The 23206-nt window shown below is 35.6% G+C and overlaps 1 protein-coding gene across 1 annotated transcript in view; it reads left to right on the forward strand.

Annotated features, from left to right (window-relative positions):
- The first annotated feature begins 9926 nt into the window (after nucleotides 1-9926).
- The window catches only part of LOC120769031 (gonadotropin-releasing hormone receptor), a 17752-nt gene continuing 4472 nt past the window's right edge, over nucleotides 9927-23206 (forward strand). Inside the window, 4 exon segments of the mRNA XM_040095873.1 lie at nucleotides 9927-10311; nucleotides 21093-21399; nucleotides 21477-21594; nucleotides 22998-23164. Of these exon segments, the coding sequence (XP_039951807.1) occupies nucleotides 21239-21399; nucleotides 21477-21594; nucleotides 22998-23164 (446 nt within the window). The 5' untranslated portion in view covers nucleotides 9927-10311; nucleotides 21093-21238.

A 23206-nucleotide genomic window follows, 5' to 3' on the forward strand; every position in this document is an offset into this window, starting at 1 on the left:
GAACAATTAATGAGATAACGAGAAACTGACGATTATTTTTAACAGCTTTTCCCAGAAAACTAGTTTTCGCACGTTAGCCCCCTTTTCGTAGACCAGGTCACATATATCGTTCAATGTGAGTTTCCTCAATGAAAATTACAGAGCGTGTTTTACTGATAACAGTGGATCTTTGTGCCTAAAATGGATAAAATTGAGCGAAAACTTCACTTAGCCCCCACATAACTAATATCAGAATTTTCGAATATTCGCCTGACTTTATTCCATATGATTGTTGATTGTATGTGAGGTACTTATGAAACCCACATTTTTTAATATGTGGCAAGTTAATAATAATGGGTTGTCAAAAAAGTCTTGCGGTATTTTCATTGAATTTTAAATTGTTCATAAAATTGGTTACAATAATGCGATTCAAGTCAATTATGCGCCGTTTTGTTCGATGACGCCTTCCCAACGAGATGCCAACTTCATTATGCCCCTCACATAGAAGCTCGCTTCCCTATTGGCAAAAAATTCGGAAAGCCAATTTTCACAGGACTCTCTTGTGGCCAACTTCAGACTACCAATCGCATTCGCCATGTACAGAAACAGGTGGTAATCACTTGGTGCAAGATCCGGACTATACGGTGGATGCAAAAGAACCTCCCATCCGAGCTCCCGGAGCTTCTGGCGCGTCACTAAAGATGTGTGTGGCCTGGCCTTGTCCTGATGGAAGACAATTCGGCCTCTGTTGATCAAAGATGGCCTCTTCTGCATCAGTGCTGCCTTCAAGCGGTCTAGTTGTTTTCAGTGTAGGTCCGAATTGAGCGTTTGGCCATAGGGGAGCAGCTCATAGTGGGTTATTCCCTGCCAATCCCACCAAACATACAGAAGAACCTTCCTGGCCGTCAATCCAGGCTTGGCTACCTTCACCGCTTTTCGACCACGACCGTTTGCGCCTTACGTTATCGTAAGTGACCCACTTTTCATCGTCAGTCACCATACGCTTCAAAAACGGGTCGATTCAGAAGCGATTCGCATGCGTCGATACGGTCAAAGATGTTTTTTTGCGTCAATTCGTGTGGCACCCATACATCGAGCTTCTTAGTGACTCCAAGCTTCTTCAAATGGTTTATAACGGTTTGATGACTCATGCCCAGCTCTTGACCGATGCTACGGCTGCTACTATGCCGGTCTCTTTCGACCAATTCAGCGATTTTATCGCAATTTTCGACGACAGGCCTTCCAGAGCGTGGCGCATCTTCGACCACCTCTACACCAGAACGAAAACGTTGAAACCATCGTTGTGCGGTGGAAATGGAAACTGTATCGGGTTCATAAGCTGCACAAATTTTATTGGCGGCTTGAGATGCATTTTTGCCTTTATCGTAGTGGTGCTGTAAAATATGCCGTATTTTCTCTTTATTTTGTTCCATGTTTGCGACGCTATAACTCACGAACGACTTAAAAGAAACGACAATCAATCAAACACGTGTTAGCGCGTGAAATGAGCTTTCCAAAAAGGTATAGCATGACCCGATGCGACGTATAAAACTAGAACTACGCGCTTTTAGCGCCAACTAGCGAAAATACCGCAAGACTTTTTAGACAACCTTTTTGTTATATTTGCAAAAATAGAAAAAAACCCCTTTGATACTAAAGTCGTTACTTTATAAAAGATTTTGTCAGAAGTTGAAGTCATTTCCCGGTCTTTGACCTTTGTATGTTGCAAGAGTATAAAATGTTCGGTTACATCCAAACTTAGTACTTCTTTGTTTGTTTTGTTTTTTATTTTTGAATCCCCCTTATTGTAGACTATCACTCTAGTTGTGCCCCTTAAGCGCATACTTTTAAAAGATAAAAATACTTTTATTAAAATTTTTGTTACAATAGATACCAAAAACTTTCAGTTGTCTGCTAAAATCATTTATTTATGGTGTTAACCTTAACATTGTATCCCCTCCGTGTCATTTTGTATCACCTTCGTGTTATGAAAAATGAAAACAAATATATGTACGAATATGCTGACTGCTGCCGTTAAAGATTGGCATAGTAAATGAAAAGAATATTGCAAAATATAAATGCATACAAACACGCAAATCTATGTTATTTCAAAAATCGACACTGACAGTGACTATCTATCCTTGGCCATTGAATGACCTAGTGAACAGGTGTTCAACGATTAGTAAATGATGCTCATTAGACAACTATTGTATTGCGGAGTATGAGTTGAATCACACATACACAGACATATAAGTGTATATGTAATCACATGTGAAACTTTTGTTTATGTAAACAATGTAAATGTCACAGATGGCATCAAGAAGTGCGCAGCTTTGCAGGCTTATCTGTCAAATGTCATCGAAGTGTGCCTCCTTTTTTGTATGCTTCTTTGACAGCCATTGTTGCAAGTTGCCGCTGTATAAAAAAGTAAACAAAATTGCTTTTACAATTACATATACGCATATTTCTTTGCTATTTCGCTCAATTGAAGACAATTGCTTGCGCCACAGGAGGCGTTTACGCCTTCACTGTTGACATCCTGTTGGCCTGTTGTCGCAAAAAAAAAAACACCCACAATACACACACAAATACCAGCAAACTTTTATATATGTGTAAAAAAAAATAAAAGTAAGTATGTATGTCTGTGTATGTGTGCTAGTATCAAAATTAAATTGATACCGCGGCGTCAGCCTCATTTCGACTTTAGTCGCACTTTTGAATTTGATTATTTCGCAATTCCATTTCATTTGGACCCGGAACGTCTTTAAACGCGCAACGCTTGTCGGTTCGTCGTCGTTGTCATCAAATGTATGTACGTACATACATATTCGCACACCGGTCTGCTGATACGTAGTCGTAGTTCCGCCAAATGCGTGACCTTACGAGGCGATAATAACACTCTCGAACTCAATTTCATCCGCGTTGCGGCAGTTAAAGCACAACAACAATATCGAAAAAGTGTTTTTGTGGGCATAAATTCATCAAAAGCGACATAAATAATTGTGTATAAGTTATGTAAGTTGTTGTCACTTTGAAAGTTTGCAAAACGCCATTTGTTTGGGCGCCGAAATTTGGTTTCAACAGTTGTTTTTGTGTGTGTGCCAGCTGTTAGACCGGCCGGTGAATTCGTTGGTTTTGTTATGAAAATGTGATGTAAACACAAAAATATAAAAGCGAAATACTTATGTACAAATATAATAAACTGATTTAAAGCATTTCGGTTAATGATAAAATTGCAGCTAAAGATTCTTCAAAGAAGCTTCCTGTATAAAAAAAAGTACGAAAATTAAATTTTAATTTTAATTCATTTTTGTTAAAGGTAAGTAAAGGCTACTATATTAGAAATTTGTTGAATGGCAATTTGAAGCTGCGAATACGGGCGAGGATTTTTATTACCTGTTTTACCAATTTTATATGTTGGATCTGCAACTAGAATCATTATTCATAGTAATGTTCATCTGAGGCTATGCAATTCTCTCATCTTTTTGGAAATTCGGGATTCTATCTAAAAAAACTGCGTCACTGTGGCGGCCAATAATGAATCCAGATACCCTATTCTGGTGTGAATCGTATTACAGTGGGGTCGTTCTTCAGCTATCAGAAGAAATAGTAGTCAGAGGAGGGAATTTCTGGGCTATAAGTCGAGTGAGTCAAGCTTCCTAACCACCGTTTTCTAAATATTTTCTAACCGACCTTACCACGAGAGGCCGAAGAATGTCATGACGAAAAATTATTAGGAAAGTTGCTGGACCACTGCAGTATATTTCAAGCTGAGGTCTTTGCTATTGCGAAAGTCGCGGAACTGGCCTCTTATGCACCTGTAGGTGGTTCCAGAGTTAACATCTACGTCGACAGTCAAGCAGCAATTAAGGCAGTAACCTCGCATCGCATATCGAACAGACCACACAATCCACTTACAATTTTCTAAATATTTATAGTAAATTTTTAATAGTTAGTTCTTGTTGGAAGTACCCTTCTCATTTTAACATCTTTAAACATGCGTTCCTAGCTTCTTATACATACAATATACTCAAAATTTTCTCAAACTTTGCATTTACTTGTCTTTAAAACGGAAATCGATCATCTCAAGAGGTCTGATCATTATGTCTGAAACTTTGAAGTACGATTATCAAACCTATAAGTTCACAAATTTCTAAAATTTTTCAAAGTTCCTACAAAGAAAAATAAAGGCTAACTCCTAATGGAAGATCACGTCGTATTTTAGCTTTTTTAAAATCTGATCACCAACCTTTCGTACTATAAATACCAGCACAATCTGCTCAAAATCTTCTAAAACTTTTCATTTTACTTCGAAATCCCAAATGGAAGACGACTTGGGTTATAAGAAGTTTTGGTTCTAACTTGTTGAACTCGGATCATGGGGATCTCTATTTTCCAAATTTCGACAGTGACTTTTGACCCTGAAAGCAATCTCCATTTTTCGAGACTGTATAGTCATGAGAAGAAAACTTGTTTTCAGTCCGAAATCTCAAATGGAAGACGTTTTAGTTAAGCAGATGTCGGGAATCTCTCTTAAACAATAGAAACTTCTGTCGTTTCTGACGTCAAAACTCTCAAGAAGAGTCTATGACAAGTTCGTTAAGGGGTTGTGTACAGTTAAAAAGCCGAAAAAAGCGAATTTTCCAGAATTTTTTCAAAGAGCTTTTAAATTTATTGATCCAAAAAATTGTACACTTATTATGGTATCTTTTAACAGTATTTAAAAAAAAAATTAAAAAGAAACTACAGCTGATCTCCTGGAGCTCCACTTCAAAAAGACGTTTTGCGGTGACCGCCATATCTCTGAAGTGGAATCTCTGATATTAAAAAACAAGATTCGTTAGTTTAATGTTAAAATTAATAAAGCAAATCGAAGTAATAAGCAAAATAAATTTTTTTGACAAGATAGCGGTTTCAGCCATAAAAATCGGTTTTTGTCCAAAATATCGGCCTTAAATTGTTTTTTTGGAAAAAAAAATTATCGGTGAGAAAAAATCGATTAATTCCTAAAAAATAGATTTAAGAACATGAACGTTAAAATTTGAGACTAATCGGTTAAGCCGTTTTCGAGTAATGTTGGTCACCGAAAACTCCATTTGAGAAAAACGCGCTTAAAGTTTGGAATGCCTTTTCAAATTTGCGTGCAACTTCGAATACATTCATCGCAACAATATGAGTATTGTGTACATTCTTAAATATACATATGTATGTATGTACATCAATAAAATAAAATACAGAAATTGATTTTTTGAAAATTCTAACTGTATATAACACCTCAAAGTGCCTAATATCAATTTTAGACCGGTATACCAAATATCTGACATCCAAGTAGGCTCCGTTGACTTTTCAAAAATCTTTTAGTTTGCTATAGAGTAATTAAAAGCAATCAAGATTCATCGAATGACTTCCCTTAAAGGTCTGGAAGATGAGACGGAGTTTTGCTTAACAAACGGAATCACTGTTGAGTTCCCGATTTTGCGGATCTACAAATGTTAGCTTTAATAAATAGCAAATGAACATATCCAAATTTACCATAAACTTTTTATTTTTTACAATTGTACCCATCACTAGTTTTAGGAATTTAGAAAGGGAACTATTCGATTTACAAAAAAACGTTTCTACGTCATAAAACTTTCGCATAGAGCATAAAAAGATAATGGTAAGATTGGGCAAAAATCAACATAACTCTCAAATTCAAAGACGCAGTAAAGAACATTCCAACGAGACGTGCACTGATAACATGAATCGTTACTAATAGACAACTAATCTGTCATATAAGTATATGTTATTATATTTTTGCCTTCTATGCCTCACATAAGTAGGAGTCCATTATTAGTTATATGTAAATGAAGATTATTTCAGTTCAAGTTCGAACGAAACAAGTTATACATAACATAATTTAAAAACGAATGATCCGACAGCAAAAAAAAAGTAAGAGTTTGTTCATAATTTTAAAATTCTTAATTTCTTCTTCGAAATGTACGTTGTCTCCCTCAAAATAATCCCCAACTTACTTGTGTCAATCCTCGAAAAAGTTGTTAATGTCAATTTCCAAAATAGCCTTCAATGCGTGCAGCGATGCACGTTTAATGGCTTCAATTGACTCAAAGCAGTTCCATCCGAGTAGTTTTTTGAGATTACTGAATAGCCAGAAGTCACACGGAGGTATATCAGGCGAATATAGTGGTTGCGATACGATTTTTGTTGTTCATTTGGCAAAAATTTCACGAAGAATCAATGCAGTATGCGACAACACTTCGATAATCGAAGGGAACTGTCAGCATAACCCTAATTTTTGACTTGCTTTGACTCGGCTTCTTCGGCTTTGGCTCACATTTGACACGATGGTCGGCCGATTGGTCTTCTGTTTTCGGGTCGTCAGAATAGATTCAAGATTCATCCCCAATCAGAAATCAGACAGAAAGCATTGTTTCACAGGCGTTAACACGACGCTGTTTTCCATAAAAAATTGAGTGACTTTGGAACTAATCGTGCTGATCTTTTCGATATTCCAACGATCCCAGTAAGATCTCTGACCATCTCTTTACTCTCGTGTTGGTCATTAGTTGAGCAACACCAAAAGCTCCGTCAGGATCGGGAAGGACCTGTGTTACTTCTTCAACCTACTTTTGGAGGAAATAATTCCATCTGCAGAACTAAACAGTGAAGGTACTATCTTCTATAAGAGTGTACAGCTGCTGGCGTAGGTCGAGTATATTGATATCACTGACCTCAATACCCGCGCCCTTAGTTCTGCTTTCTCCAGCATGGTTACGGCGAAGCAAATGGGTCTTATGGTGAACTAGGGCAAGACGAAATACCCGCTGTCGTGACTTGGCTCCTACGTCACTGTTGACAGTCATAACTTCGAAGTTGTAGATAAATTCGTCTATCTTGAAACCAGCATTAACACCAACAACAACGTCAGCCTCCAATATCAATGCAGAATAACTCTTGCCAACAGGTGCTACTTCGGACTGAGTAGGCAATTGAGAAGTAAATACCAAACTCTACAAGTCACTCATCATCCCCGCCCTGCTATTTTTATGTATAGGCATTGACGATAACAACAGCTGATGAGTCGACGTTACGAGTTTTCGAGAGAAAGGTTCTGCGGAACATATATGGTCTTTGCGCATTGGCAATGGCGAATATCGCAGTCAATGGAACAATGAGCTGTACGAGATATACGACGATATTGACATACTAGTATTTCAGCGAATAATGAGACATGCGCTGGCTAGGTCATGTGGTCCGAATTTATGAAAACACTAAAGCTCAGAGAGTATTTCACGCGGTAGCTGCCGGAGGTAGCAGAGAAAGAGGAAGACCTCCACTCCATTGGAAAGACCAGATGGAGAAGGACCTGGCTACACTTGGAATCTCCAATTGACGCCAAACAGTGAAAAGGAAGAACGACTGGCACGCTATAAAGCCAATAAAGAAGAAGGTGATATCCGAAAATAACACTACTCTAAAAATCTGAAGGAAAAATTTGCGACTGATGTGCTAAGAGGTCCGTGGGATATTTGAGGAGTTCTGATTACGAATTTGAGTAAAAAATTTTCCATCACGTACAGCTATTTTTGTGATTATTGTAAATGGTAGTCATTTGACCTCTACCCCCCTTCACTACAAACCAAAGAGTCAACAATAAACTGAAAATTAGCTACAAACAGTCTCTTCATTCACAGTCGCAAAATGACTAGTGAAATTTGATTTTGTATACCCTGAACAGGGTATATTAAGTTTGCCACGAAGTTTGAAACACACAGAAGGAAGCGTCGGAGACCCTACAAAGTATATGAATATATAAATGATCAGTATGTTGAGCTGAGTCGATTTAGTCATGCCCGTCTGTCTGTCCTCCCTCAGTTTTTAAGATATCGATGGAAATTTTGCAGACATAGTTTTCTCTTCAAGAAGCTGCTCATTTGTCGGAACTGCCGATATCGGACCACTATAACATATTGCTGCCATGCAAACTGAAGGATCGTAATCAAGTTCTTGCATGAAAAAGTTTCACTTTTGACAATGTATCTTCACAAAAAGTTGGCACAGGTTATTTTCTAAGATAATACTAGGCTTACTATAGCATATAGCTGCTATGCAAACTTAACGATCGGAATCTAGTGCTGGTATAGAAAACTTTTGCATTTGACGATATATCTTCACGAAATTTGGGGTGAGTTATTGTTCATAGATATAATGTAATCTCCGAGGAAATTGTTCAGATTGGCTCACTATAGCATATAGCTGCCATACAAATCGAACGATCGGAATAAAGGGCTTGTATGGAAAACTTTCGCATTTGACGTGGTATCTTCACGAAATTTGACATCGCTTACTGGTTAAGGTAATAATATAATCTCCGAAAAAATTGTTCAGATCGGACTACTATAGCATATAGCTGCCATACAAACTGAGCACATAGTTACTAAAAGCAATGCAACTGTGAAGGGTATATTAGCTTCGGCTTTCTTGTTTTAATCTAGACTTGAATTAAACTCTTCAGAACACTAATATCTCTGTGATGATATATGTATATACATAAATGTATATATGAATATACATATACAAGTATGAGGTCGTAAGTGTGCCACTGCTCAATAGGCACAACGGCCAGTGGTACAATGAACGTGTTTACCATTACTGATAATATTTGGCATCATACCACAGCTTCTGATGTTTCAGGCACGAGTATAATTTTATGGCAGAAATGTTGATACTTTGTATTGTTTTTGTGTTTCTTGATACTCACATGTTTCTGCAGCAACAATGCTTGATTAAATTTTCAATATTTTTAGCGCTTTCCTTTTGGTAATAATCAATCTACTTATTTTTCGCTCGGACAGTGCGATAATTTTACAAAATAGATGAATGTGCGTATGTATATGCACATATATGAGTGTATACATGCATGTTTGTATGTATGGATGTTTGTATGTATGCATTTATTTAGTAGTACATATGTCAGTATTATTGTCAGTATGTATATATTGTCAGCCGCAGCAGCATTCACCAAATCAGTGAGTCCGATTCGAACTTTGAGCAATTATTGTATAAATAAACAGAGACAAACGTGCTGTAATCAAAAAAAAAAAAGAAAGCGCAAGATCTTTATATATGTACAAGTATGTGTGTGTATGTTGTGCATACAAAATATTAACAATAACAATTTTATAGCGTTCAATTTTTTCCTTACACATGCTTTTATTTAATTTTTCACTCACCGCCAGCCCAACAGCTCCTGTTTATGCATTGTTGTTGTTGCTGTTTTAATTGTATTTTTTATTTAGTTTTTTATTTCGCTGTTTTTTTGCTACTTTAAAATTTTTTATTGCGCGGGCGGGCGTTTGTTGGGGTCAAGTGAGGTGCGCGCACGCTTATCAGCAAGCAGCAGCAAATCATGCCAACGCTCCTACAGCAACAGAAACATAACAGAAACATAAACATACACAAGTGTATATGTGTGTGCCGCGTGCTGTGTCTTGCGGATGCTATTTCGTACGAAAATCAGCTCCCGATCTAATGGAGTCAATTGGCAAGTGTGTGTTGATTAGCTGCTACTACTACTACTACTACACACACACACACACATACACATGCCCTTACGCTCGCATGCCATGCTGAACTCAACACAAAAGGCACAATAAAAGCAATATAACAACTACAACAACAAATGACAACAGTAAACAAGTGTAGCCAGCGGTGGCATAGATTATCATTCGGTTGTTTTCCAGCGTAAATATTTAGTCGAGGACTCGTTTTAAGCTTTGACTCAGCGCTGCCGAGAGCAGTTTTTGTTCTTATATATTATTGTTAATTGATCGCAACGGTGTTTACTGCTGTTGCTGCTGCTGCTTGTGTTATATGCACATATGTACATACATATATTCTCGTATGTCTTGCCTGCAGGTTGTTGCCGCTATCGGCTGTCGCTTGCTTTTATGCCTTCACTCATTTAGTTGCGCACTCGTCTACGCCAAGAGCTGTGCTGCGGCGTATGGTAAACGGTAAACACACACGTTTTGTAAGCTCAAAACGGCTTACAGGATATCATAAACACGTTAGCAGCGCAAAACAACACATTTGTAGCACCCTGTGTTAGAGTGTATATTGTGTGTGTTACTCATACGCCCCGTCAACTCGTTAAATGCTCGCAGTCAATTAGATAGTCGTTGCGCGGTTTCGGTCAAGGTCAGCTGTGTTCACTTGCATTTCGAGTTGTGTCTTGTATTTTTTTCAATTTACTTAACAATTATGAATTTGGTTTTAGTGTTGAATAATAGACGTCAAGTGATAAAGCAATGACGTTTGAGTGAGAGAAAAGTGAGTTTTGCTTGCGCAAATAGTTTATTGCTTGCAATATGCCGGATTTTATGTTGTGGTATTATCATAAATGAATGAAAATTGTTATTTTAAGAAGTAATCGTTTATAAAGCAAATATTAGAAAGTGACAAATGACAAATCCGGTTGTGATATTTTGATTGCGTAGTAATTTCTTTTATTGTTATTCACAAATGCTTCATTAAAGCATTATAAAACAGAAAACCTCAAAGTTGGCAAGTAAATATATTTCAATTTTATAAAAGAATTTGAAGCAAAACAAGAAAAACTTTAGTTGCATCAAAACGATAATACCCTTCAGAGTTGCATTTATTACAGTACAAAAGAGTATAAAAAGATATTTTTCTTGGTTTTAAGCGATTAGTTTATATGGCTACGCTTAAGAGTTGCTTCAAATTCCAAATTAATATCAACATGTAAGGCGGGGCGAACATTTTATACTTTCGCAATATGAAAAGCTCAAAGATATACTAATACTTTGAGATGTAGCAAAAGTTTATACTAAATTTAAACTCACAATTTAATCGATATGTTCGGCGAAAAATCAGCCATATGCACTAGGCATATATTTGATGTTTGATCATTGGAAACTTATATACATATAGTTTACTGTAACAATTTTTGGCGGTAAGATGAAATACCCTAAATGAATCATTTGTAAAGGGTGATCCATTTCGAGGTTCCCTACTTTTTTAAAGAAAAAGCACAGCATCCTCAAATTTAATGGGGAATCTTTAATATCACTCGAGAGAACATTCTCTGAATTTTAGTTTTTAAAGATTTTCTTTTTCAAAAGTTAACCGCAGCTACGTCTCAGATGGTCCATACCTGGAGTCCAATTTTCGATGAGTTGTTCGAGCATTTCGACTGGTAAATGGCGAATGACACGCGTAATGTTTTGCTCCAAGGTCTGAATCCCGCACAGATATGATATCACACGATCTTGGTGGTCAATCGATCAACACAAAACGTGATTTTATCTGTTCACCGAAGTGTTCTCTCGAGAAATCCATTCATTGATGCGATGTGTGGGAATGTCGCCGAGATCACGAGCTTCAATTTCAGGCATCAAATAATCGGTTATCATGGCTACCATAGATAGTTACGTTCTCACCGGCATTATTTCTGAAAAAAATATAAACCGAAAACTCCACAGGCTCACAAACCACATCAAACCGTTGGTGTTTTTTTATTTTTTTTTAAGAAATGGCAGCTCTTGAATCTTTTCCGGTTGCTCTTCGTGCCGAATGTGGTAATTTTAACTTTTTTACATAGCTATTGAGCCAGAAATGGGCCTCATCTCTAAACAAAATTTGCTCGAAAACATCTGATCTTCTTGGAACTTATATGTAGAGAACCATAGAGCGAAGCGATGTTTTGGGAAGGCCGAGCGGCTTCAGTTCTTTCACAACCTGTATTTTGTACACTTTTTATTTAATATCTCGACGTAAAATGCCCCAAGTCTTTCCATACGTCAGTCCGGCGCCGAATCGACTCTTCATAGTCTTCGTCAGCTATGGCTGCTATATTTTTTTATTGTAGGCTGGACGTGGTCTGTTCGGTCGAATATTATATAATAATCATTGCTGGGTCTCAAGATCGGTGATGGTGTTGCGAATAGTACGCTCAGTAGGCCGATTATGTTAGCCATAAGTTGAGCGAACGCGCGAAACACATTTTTTACAGAAGCTGAATTTTCGTAAACTTTGTTCAGGCGTAAGTCTTCCCGTGATGAAATGCGAAACAATACAGAACAAAAATAACATGACAGCTTGACCCGACTCACGTAAGATCTGTCACAAGAATGTTATAGAAAAAGTACCTCCACTTGGATCACTCGTTATAAAGTTTTAATATCATAACTTGATGGATATTTAATTAGTATATTGTAAAGTGAAACAATTGGGTGGAATTTAGCAGTTTGTCATATGGAAGCTAGACGTGTTTGTCATGCGATTTCACAGTATGTTTTAGGAATTTTTAAGTCACACATTAAATTTGGTTAAAATTGGTTCAATACTATCTGAGGTATAGGATTTCAATTAAAGGTGGGCGGTGCCACGCTCATTGTATTCCTAACTACTGCGATCTCATACACAAGTTTACAGTTTTGTATAGCAATTTAGTGTCACTTTAAAAGTTTTCGTTTAATGGTGTTTTGTGGTTGTGACAATGGTCCGATTAATAAAGGTGTATCAAGTTTAACTCAAATTATAATTATATACAGTGTCTACCAATAGGGATGACGTGGTTTTTACAGCTCGTGACGACCATGTTTGTTTACATATTTGAGTCAAATTTTCTGTGCGTCTTCACTAAGGTTTGCATTTTATCATATCATGTTTCATTTTGGAACAACGCTTGAAAATTGTCCATGATTATTATGCTAGTTCATGTTCTTCGGTGACTTCTGTATGAGCTCTTCCCTTAATTGCAAAATCTGAAAATAATTACAATCTCCACGATAGTGTGTCACTTTCCCGTCATAGGAAAGCCAGTAGTGAAGGAAATATTACTGCCGTTTGAGCCAGTGTTGAGGACAATCCGAATGGGTCAGTACAACGTCGTTTTGTACAGCTGCGTCTCTCTCTGAGGACAACATGGTGAATTTTTCGGTTGAATTTGGCTCTACATCCATATGTGGCACAAGATAAGAAGCAGACAGACCATTTTAAGAGCCGTAACTGTGCCGATTGGGCGCTGGAAATAATTGACTCCAACCATGATTTCCATAGAAAAATCATATTCTCTGATGAGCCCCATTTCTGAGTTAATGGCGTCATCAAGAAATAAAATTTTCGCCATTGGGATGAGTAAAATCTTTGTGTGGTTCAGAAAACCCAAATGCATCCCAACAATTTTCAATTTGGTGCGGATTGTTTTATGGTGGCATCATCGGGCCCTATTTCTTTCGAAATAATTTCATTACCATCATAGCGAGCGTTGTAACAATATGTTGACCGTATTTTTTTCCCGGATTTGATGAAATCGACGCGGACGATTTCTATTTTACACCAGAAGGTGCGCTTCACGTCTAAACATGGACGCATTGCATACAGAGTTTGGCGACTCGTTAATTGCGAGAAAAGACCCAGTTAAAGGGCCGCCAATAGCGCCCGATTCAACGTCTCTAGATTTTGTCTGGGGATATGTTAAATCCAAGCTTTACACCTATCTTTCAGCAACGCTCGAGTATCTCGAAGACAACATTCTTTACTAACTATAGTCGAAATTTCGGTCGAAATGCTGCATCGGGTCATCGAAAACGGTTGGAAATATGCAAATGGAGTCGTGGTGGCCATTAGTCCGACATTTTGTTCAAATCATAAATGATATAAAATTATCTGCATAACAAAAAACAGAACTTATTTTGACTAAATTTGAGTGTTTTATTTCATATTAACTCCACGTCGTTATTGTTTGTGGACCCTTTATAAAACCCGATATCTATCTCGGGAGACAGTCTTCTTATTTTTTATTGGCGTAGACATCGCTTACGCAGTTACAGCCGAGTTTACAACAGTGCGCGTCAAAAAACCATAAATCTTCCGCAGAAAACTCGTAACGTTGGCTAATCAGATGTTGCCATCGTCCATGCCTCTGTAACATATAGCAGGACGAGGATAATGAGGGACATATAGAGTTTGGTCTATTATTACTTCTCAATTACCTACTCAGTCCAAAGTAGCACCTGTTGGCAAGAAATATTCTTCGTTGGATTTCGCGGCTGACGTTGTTATTGGTGTTAATGCTGGTTCCAAGAATGGGAGCCTAGTCGTGAGTGCGACGACTGTTTGTTTGATGACAGGAGATATTTCGTCTTGCCCTCGTTCACGACCAGACCCATTTGCTTCGCTTCTTTATCCAGTCTGGAGAAAGCGGAACTAACGGCGCGGTTGTTGATATCAATATCACACATATGCAAACACCCGTTAGGTGAAAAAAAACTATTCTACTCTGTAGCAACGATAGTATAAAAATTTTATTCCTTCGATTATCTGACAAATGTATTGAAGAATCAGAATCTGATCAAGTCGATCTGTTCAGTACTTTCATAGATATTTTCCTCACCGACTCTGAGAGTTTTGAAAAAAAATTTCTTTAAAGTTTTGAGTAAACTTATACTCGTATGTGTGTAGACTCGACATAAGCAAAAAGAAATCAGTTCTTTGAAATTCACAAGTTCATATTATCTCATAAGACAATAAGTATAATATTACAAAACATTCAAAAATTCAATATGATATACATATGTATATATGTATGAACTATTTGAATTTCTTTGTTTTCAAAAAGTACTACTTGTATGTACTACTTTTCTGTTTTCACTTATCAGCAGCAACACTTTTGCTATTGCTTTTAACGCACACACACTTATACAGCATTTTAAGCATCTACATATATATTTAAACACTTACATACCACTAACACTTTTAATTCTGTGCTATGTGCTGGATCATTGTCTACCACGAAGTATAAAATTTCAACAAATATTGCCCATTAGTAAATATGAAATTTGCAAATTTATTTATATAAACTAATCAATATTTATAAAACAATACGTAGACACATAACTTAGTCGCCGTTCGGTTGCTATTTTTAATTGTTTGTATGTTTTTGTTTGTGCATATGTATGTCCGCGGCATTTCCTTTTCGAATTGATATTGAAATTTTTATTTGTAATCAAAATATTGATTTTACAGCATTGTTTTCTCACACCAAAATTCATGTGCGCCTGTGTATTGGTGTTGTCTTAGGAATTCGCTGGCAAAAATTAATTTTAAGGTAGCGCTGGTATGTAGGGTTGCCGAATGAGTTTTGTAAATTATGCATAAGGGGTTACAGAGGTTCATCGAGCGTATTTTCAATATTTTTATTTCAAATAAAAAATTCAATAATTTATTTGAGTTTCGTCGAGCAAAAACGGTCTATAATCAATTTTTTTTTTTCAAATTAAAAACGACATATTTTATTCAGAGCTTTTATTATGCTAAATATAAAGATTTTGTGAAATTTTGTGAAATTTTGGCACGGAAGCTAAATACCCTTCACAGGTGCATTTTTGTTAGTAACTATGTGTTCAGTTTGTATGGCAGCTATATGCTTTAGTTAACCGATCTGAAAAATTTCTTCGGAGATTATATTGTTGTCTTAGAAAATAACATGTACCAAATTTTCGTGAAATGCTTGTCAAATGTGAAAGTTTTCCATACAAGCATTTGATTCCGATCGTTCAGTTTGTATGGCAGCTATATGTTATAGTGGCCCGATATCGGCCGTTCCGACAAATGAACAGCTTCCTGAAGAGAAAATGACGTTGGCAAAATTTCAAAAACATATCTTAAAAACTGAGAGACTAGTTCGTATATATACAGACAGACGGACAGACAGGCGGACATGGCTAAATCGACTCAGCTCAACATACTGATCATTTCTATATATACTTTATTGGGTCTCCGACGCTTCCTTCTGGGTGTTACAAACTTCGTGACAAACTTAATATAGCCTGCTCTGGGTATAAATATTTAAAACTCAGCCATTACCACGTAATTGACTATATAGCTGACCTCGAGAGCGAATTTTTTCAAAACTATTATAATATGTGGATCAACATGAGAGTTAAGGACAATATGCTACAGATGCTATAAATTAAATAAGACAACAAACAGCTTTTTTTAACTGTGAAACCTTTGTAACCCATTAAACTATGCAAAGAACTTATGAGATTTAGTATTGAAATTTTGGGAGAATATTTTTGTGATGACAGCATGCGCTTGTGCAAAAATTGGGTAAAATCGGGTCAATACTTCTGTTAGCCTCCATATAGTATGTGCCTAATATAAATGTTATCGAACTTGCGTTTAACTTTATACCTATCTATCTACGGGTCAATTTGTAGGAAATCTTAATAGAATTCAGAAATAATGCTTTTATACTAAAAATCTTCTCCTATATGCCTAATATAAAGATTTTCAAACATCCTATTGACTTCACCCTTTTTTAAATTGAAATAGAAAATTCGATTTTGAGCTATTATAATATTTCTTATGTTTAATAAACTTAATAATTTTGAAAAATTTAATACGATTTTTTAACTTAATTTTTATTTCAAATAATATTATATCTGTACAAATGTATAGTTCATCAAAAAAAATTTAATACATAATTTTGAATAACATTTAAATTTTTGTTAAAAATTCTTAATGTATTTTAATTTTTTTTCAGTTTTAAATAAAAAAGGCGATATCCGCGTATAATGTAATTAATAATTTGTTTTTAATTAAATAATGTGAATTGAAATGTTTTAGAATTTTGTAAAAAAATTTTTTTTGTTAAAAATTTCAAAAATATTTTACTAAAAAAAAATCAATTTTTCAAATTAATATTTTTGAGGAAATTGTAATAGAGTTTTATAAGAAAAAATTATTTTAATTAAAAATTATTTTATTCAAAAAAAAAAATTAATTATTTTAATAAAAAAATTTATTAAATTAGTTAATTTTTTTATTACTAAAACTTTATTTTTAAAATATTTTAATTTTTTTAACTCAAAAATAATTTTTTAAAGTTATTAAATATAAATTTTTTTTGATTAAATAAAAATATTTTAATTTAAAACAAAAAAGTTATTTAAAAAAGTCGATTTTGACACGTAGTTAAGACTTTTTTGTTAAAAACATTGAAGAATTTTAACCTTTTTTTAATACTAAGTTAAAAAGTCGAGTTTAAGGTAGAATGTAATTAACATTATTAATTTTAATAATTTTGAAAACAATCGTATATAAATTTTTTAAGAATTTTATTTTTAATATTTGAATTTTTTTTATTTTAATAACAAAAATTTTTCATAAAATTTCGATTGTGCTGTATGATGTAATTAACATTTTTTTTAAAAGATTTTGAAAAAATTATATAAGAAAAGCTTGTTTGTTAAAAAATATTAGTATATTTTAATATTATTTTAATAAAAAAAAATTAAAAATCGTCTTACGGTATAATGTTATTACTATTTTTTAATAACAATTTTCAAATATTTGTATTTGAAATTTTTAAGAAAAACTTGTTTTAATTTTTTTTAAATTTTGAACAAAATTTGTGTAAAAAGTCCATTTTGAGAAATTAATTATTATTTTAATTAATTTTTTGTTACATTACAAAATTTTGACAACAAATTTCAATTTTTTTGGAATAATTTTTTTGTTAAGAATTATTGATATACATATGTATATATACATATGTACTTTAATTTTTTTAATTGTAAACAAAATTTTATACAATAAAAAATAGTGAATTTTGCTTTATAATTTCATTATAAATTTTTTTTTGAAATTAAATAATTAAAAAAAATGTGAATTTTTTAAGAAAAACTTTTTATTATATATATACACATGTATGTACATATGTAAACATGTATTTGAATAACACAAAATTTTGTTAATAAATATTATAATTTCAAGAAATTAATTTTTAATAAAATGTGTATTTTTATTTATTGAAAAATTTTTCAAAATTTATTTTTTTCGCACAGGTCACTTACAAGAATTCCAAAATTTCGTTACGTCAAAGTTAGATTCCAATAAACAACTGTTAAAAATATATCTAAGCAGATGTTTAAAAACACGTAGGTGCCTTTGCTCTTATTTTTTTCCAAAAATACGATTTCAAATAAATTCGGTGAGAATAAATGTTTAAAATATATTACCTACTACGCGGTAAAACAAATCAAACGCATGCAGGTTTGCAAATATAAACGTAAATTCATTTAAATACTTACTAATATACATCAAGAAAAACACAATGTATACAAAAGTATGCAGTTTTGTACATAAATACTGGGTTTTCCAATAAGGGTGAAATAATTTCTTAAAAACAAAAAAAAAAAAACAATAATTGCTAAAGAAATTAAAATATTTTTTATTCAAGTGAAGTACAATCGACACAATTAAGTTCTGAATATAACATCATTCAAATGGCCAGAGAGACTGGTTTATTGCTAAAGATCAACGTCTTCTAACAACTCCACAAGAAGTAGTCTAATGGTGTTAAATCACAACTTCTTGGAGATCATTAAATGTGACAATATCTTGAAATAATTGAATCTTCGAACTTTTCTCGCAATAATTCGTTTCACCGTCTTGTTGAAACCGGTGACACCAGCTTCATTTCCAAAGAAGTACAGACCGATGTTTTCACCAGACCAAAAACCAACCTCAAACTATCAGTTTAGATGAATTTAATGGTTGTTCATGAATGCTTTGTGGATGTTTTTTGCGCGAAGTCGACAGTTTTGCTTATTTACCGGACCACTCAGATGAAAGTAAGGCTCATTGGAAGTGATGATTATTTAAAAAAAATCGTAACCGTTTTCAAATTGTTCCTAGCAAAATCAGTAAATTCACGACGTTTACGGTGGTCCAATGGCTTAAGTTCTTGGGTGAGAACAATTTTGTACGGATGCAAGCAGAAATCCTTTCTCAAGACCCGCCAGGTTGTGGTTTAAGACAACTCAATTTTCTGAGAACCTCTTGGAATCGACAAATTGCGGTCTTCAGCAACGCTTGCCTGAACAGCAGCAGTATTTTCATTACTTCAAGATTGAATAGCACTCGATTTTTTTCAACAATTCGACGAATAGCGAGATTAGGTGAACGATTATTACGACCATAAAGTGGAAAAAGCACACGAAAAGTTGCAATTGGAGAACAATTATTTTGATAATAAAATTGAATAATTTCTAAACGTTGTTCTTGAGTATATCTTTTCATGATGAAATTGTAGACATTACTGAATACAATGAAAAATTAGAGACATTTTTTGTTTTAAGTAGTTTTGCGGGTGAGAGGTGGAAAATGCCTTCCGCATCATCAGTGCTGTCCTCACAGCAACGGTATGTGCCACTTGCAGGTCACTACAAACCCGCTCTAAGGAACTGCCGCCTACCCTGGGACCATATTAGCATTACTTCACGGTGGCGTTCAATTTCTCTCATTGAGCGATTTACATTTGCGCACCTATGTCCATTCAAAGAATGTGTGTTCAGCGTCGTCTTCTGTCGCGTCGTTGTATAGGCATTACGGCTCTTTGACTTTTCTCATTCTGTTGAGGTACTTTTTGAAGTATCCGTGATCGGATAACAGCTGGGTTGTGTAAAAATTGACTTTTCCAAATTTACGGCTTCTCCATAAGTCTAGATCTTTTATTGGCCGTCCCTCTGCCGCGACTTTCATTCTCCCATCTTTGTTGCCATGTTTGGTAGGCTGATGCGATGCTGTGCATCCTAGCCACTACCTTTCCTTTTTAAGCACGTCTGCGCAGATCTCAGCTCCATATAATAGGACGCTGTTTGTTGTCGACATTAAGAATTTCTCGTCCCTTAGCTGGGGCCTCCCATGTTAGCCTTTCCTATGGCGTGCTGGATTTTTACCTAGCAGGTTAGTCTGGGGTCTAGTTTTACGCCTAGGTAGGTTACTACTTTTTTTGTCCTAAGAATATGCCTTGTCATTTGCATACTTATTTTCAGGTATATGTGCTGTTTTGCTAGAAGTAGTATATCTGTATTTTCCATAGTGAGCTGGGGGTTTTGTGAATCGAGCCATGCTTGAGTCCGTATCAAGAAATGATTAAGCTTTCTTCACGATTCTTCACGCTTCTTCTGTGTTTCTTGCTGTAATTACTGTTGCAATGTCGTCCGCGTAGCCAATTAAGTATGATTCGTCTGGCATTTCGACTTTGGTATAGCATCGTAGCAGTTGTTCCACAAGTCTGAACCTAGAATGGATCCTTGTGCTGCTCCGAAAATGACCGCTATCTGCCGTCATCCCCCTCTTGTTTGGTACAGCAGTTTTCTGTTGCTAAGTAGCTCCGCTTCACAGCTGAGAGCGTCGATCATATCCACCCATATAGCGCTGTTGAAGGCGTTTCGGGCATCTAATGTCGCCAGCAACACTATTCTTTTGTACACTGCACTAATGCAATTTATAACTCCTATAGTGATCTACCGGATCTAAAGCCGTGTTGTCTAGTTTTCCAGCTTCGTTGATAGCCGCTTCGGTCTTGATTTAAGTAGTATTTCACAGAGCGTTCTCGTTGCATCCAGCATGCATAGTGGACGGTATGCTGATGACAAGTTGGGATCTCCTTTTCCCTTACTGATTAGTACCAGCTGTTGCTTTTTCCAGAGTTCAGGGAATATTCCGGCTTCGAGACAGACGTTGTACATATTCAATAGTAATGCCGGTTGCTCTGCAGCTATTTTAATTATACTGTATTTACTGCTGTGGTCCCGTCTGGGCCGGTTGATTTGTTGGCCTTGAGTTGCAGCTTATCGAGGGTAAACTGGGGGATTTGTGGAAATCTTAGAGTCCCCAGAGGTTTTTATTAATATCCTTGAGTAGTTCCTCCCATTTTTTCATTTTAGTTTCATAGAGGGCGTGCTTAAACTGCTTTTTTGCTGCCTTGTTATTATTATTTATTAGTTGATCATGACATACTAAAAATGGTCGAAACGACACTTAGAAATCATATCATCGCTATTGGAAAACCCGGTATAATAACCAACGAAAACAGACACCCACCCAAAGGCCTATGAACTACGAGCATGTATCTATAAGGAACTGCTACATTATAAACTACACAGACGCATATTTATGTATGTATGTATGTGTGTGTCTATTCTTACGTTTGATTAAATTTATAAATATTAAATGGTGGCGGTCTAGTGCTTAATGCTTATTTACATAATTGTACAAATATATATTTGCAGCGTAGCGGTTATAACACATTCCAGCAACTATTGACATACATATGTATGTATATATAACATATGCAGCAGGCACATAAACACATACATACATACATACACAACTAGCAAATATACGCCAATTTATCGAGCAGACAAACTTTGATGCCATGAAAATGCCGCAAACCGAAGATGAGGTTAATGAAAAGATTTACGATCATCGCATCATGCCGGATTGGTCGAATGTGGTCAACGAAACAAATGGCACAATGCACTACTCGAAGGATATGATCTTCAATGATGGGCATCGACTCTCCATCACAGTTTACAGGTGAGCGCTGATCAATCAACAATATTGTTAAAGTTGTTGTTGTTATTACTGTGAATATTTTTATTATATTTGTGCAGCATCCTGCTTGTGCTCTCGTCGATCGGCAATTCAACAGTGCTGTATTTGATCGTGAAGCGACGCTGGCACAATCGTACGCGCAGTCCGTCCCGCATTGATATTATGTTGATGCATTTGGTAAATAAAAAAAAAACATTTGTAAACATTTCTATATAAACAGGTATATAAAACAACTTTTTAGCAAACATATAACAGCTGATCAAATTTAACTCGGACTTAGCAATTTCAATTGAGTGCGTATTTTTGGTACTTTTTTATGTTCATGGAAGTTTGATCTCATATATTTTCAATGCATCGATTGAAAATGTTACAGCAGTGTTTTAGGGAGTCAACTTTGTCACTAATACAAGTATTTGAGTGACAAAAAGTACTTAGTGAAACTCGTGACGTAATCGAAAACTTACATGATGCGAGTCGACCTTTATTAAAGACGAAAAAGTTAAAGAAACAGTGATCGTCGTGATGGTATCAGAGAGACAGCAGAGTACATAACATTTTGGTTAACGTTTTGGTTAATGTTTTGCTTCATGTTATGCTTAATGTTTTGGGTATGAAGCGTGACATACCTAGACTTGACTAGATGTTTGACAACGTAGCTGAGGGCTCAACATTAATTAAACTCTTTATTACTGATAACGAGACCTGGATTTGTTCATATGATTTCGAAATTGTCGGACAATCTAGCCATAGACGCTCCAAAAATGAGCTGAAACCAAAAAACTCACATCGAACTCGGTCAAAAATTAAGGCGGTGCTCATATTTTCTCCGATTACCATGAAGTGATTCACCATGGGTTCGCTCCATACGGTCAAATGGTCAATAAGGGATACCACATGAAGTGATTCACCATGAACTCGTTCCATACGATCAAACGGTCAATAAGGGATACTACTGGGTCTACCGGAAGCAATTCATCATAAATGACCGGATTTGTGAGCAGAAAATTCAGGTATTTTTCATAACCATAATTCGGCGTCACACTCTAGTATGATTGTGATTGACGTTTTAGTCAACACACGAAGCCAACATATTCGCCAGTTCTGGTTTTCTGTGATTTTTTTACCTTTTCGAAATTGCAAAAACTGCTACGGGGAGGCACTGAAGACAATCCCAGCAGGAGCTTAAAAAAATGTATCGAAAATTGAACTAATCATTGTTATCCATGCAATGACTCAAAATTAGCTAACCCTTAAGGTGATAATAAAGATTTTTGTCAGTCCGGGTCAAATTTGATCAGATGATATAAATATTTTATATACAGTTACATATGTCTGAATATATTTTAAAATATTTCTAAATATACACATGAATTTTTATATCCGGCATTTTTCGCCCACTTGCCCGTTATCTCATCAGCTCACTAACTACACTTTGTACTTTCTTATCATGATTCGCCTGTTCCACTGTTCTCACTAACTGACTGACTGCTTGATCTACTGTCTACTTCGCACACTCCGCTTGCAACGCACCGCATCACATTGCATCGCTCCGTATCGCCATTTGCCGTTGGATGTCAAAGGCCATTGCTGATTTGATGGTGACTTTCCTGTTAATGCCGCTGGAGATAGCGTGGGCGTATACGGTGCAATGGCGTTCCACCGATTTCGTCTGTCGCACAATGAGCTTTTTCCGCGTGTTCGGCCTGTATTTGTCGAGTTTTGTGCTAGTCAGCATATCGATAGATCGGTGAGTTTATACAACGCAATTTGCTGTGATTTTCCATTAGTA

This window comes from Bactrocera tryoni, chromosome 2 (genome assembly GCF_016617805.1).
Source record: "Bactrocera tryoni isolate S06 chromosome 2, CSIRO_BtryS06_freeze2, whole genome shotgun sequence".
In the NCBI taxonomy this organism is placed as follows: domain Eukaryota; kingdom Metazoa; phylum Arthropoda; class Insecta; order Diptera; family Tephritidae; genus Bactrocera; species Bactrocera tryoni.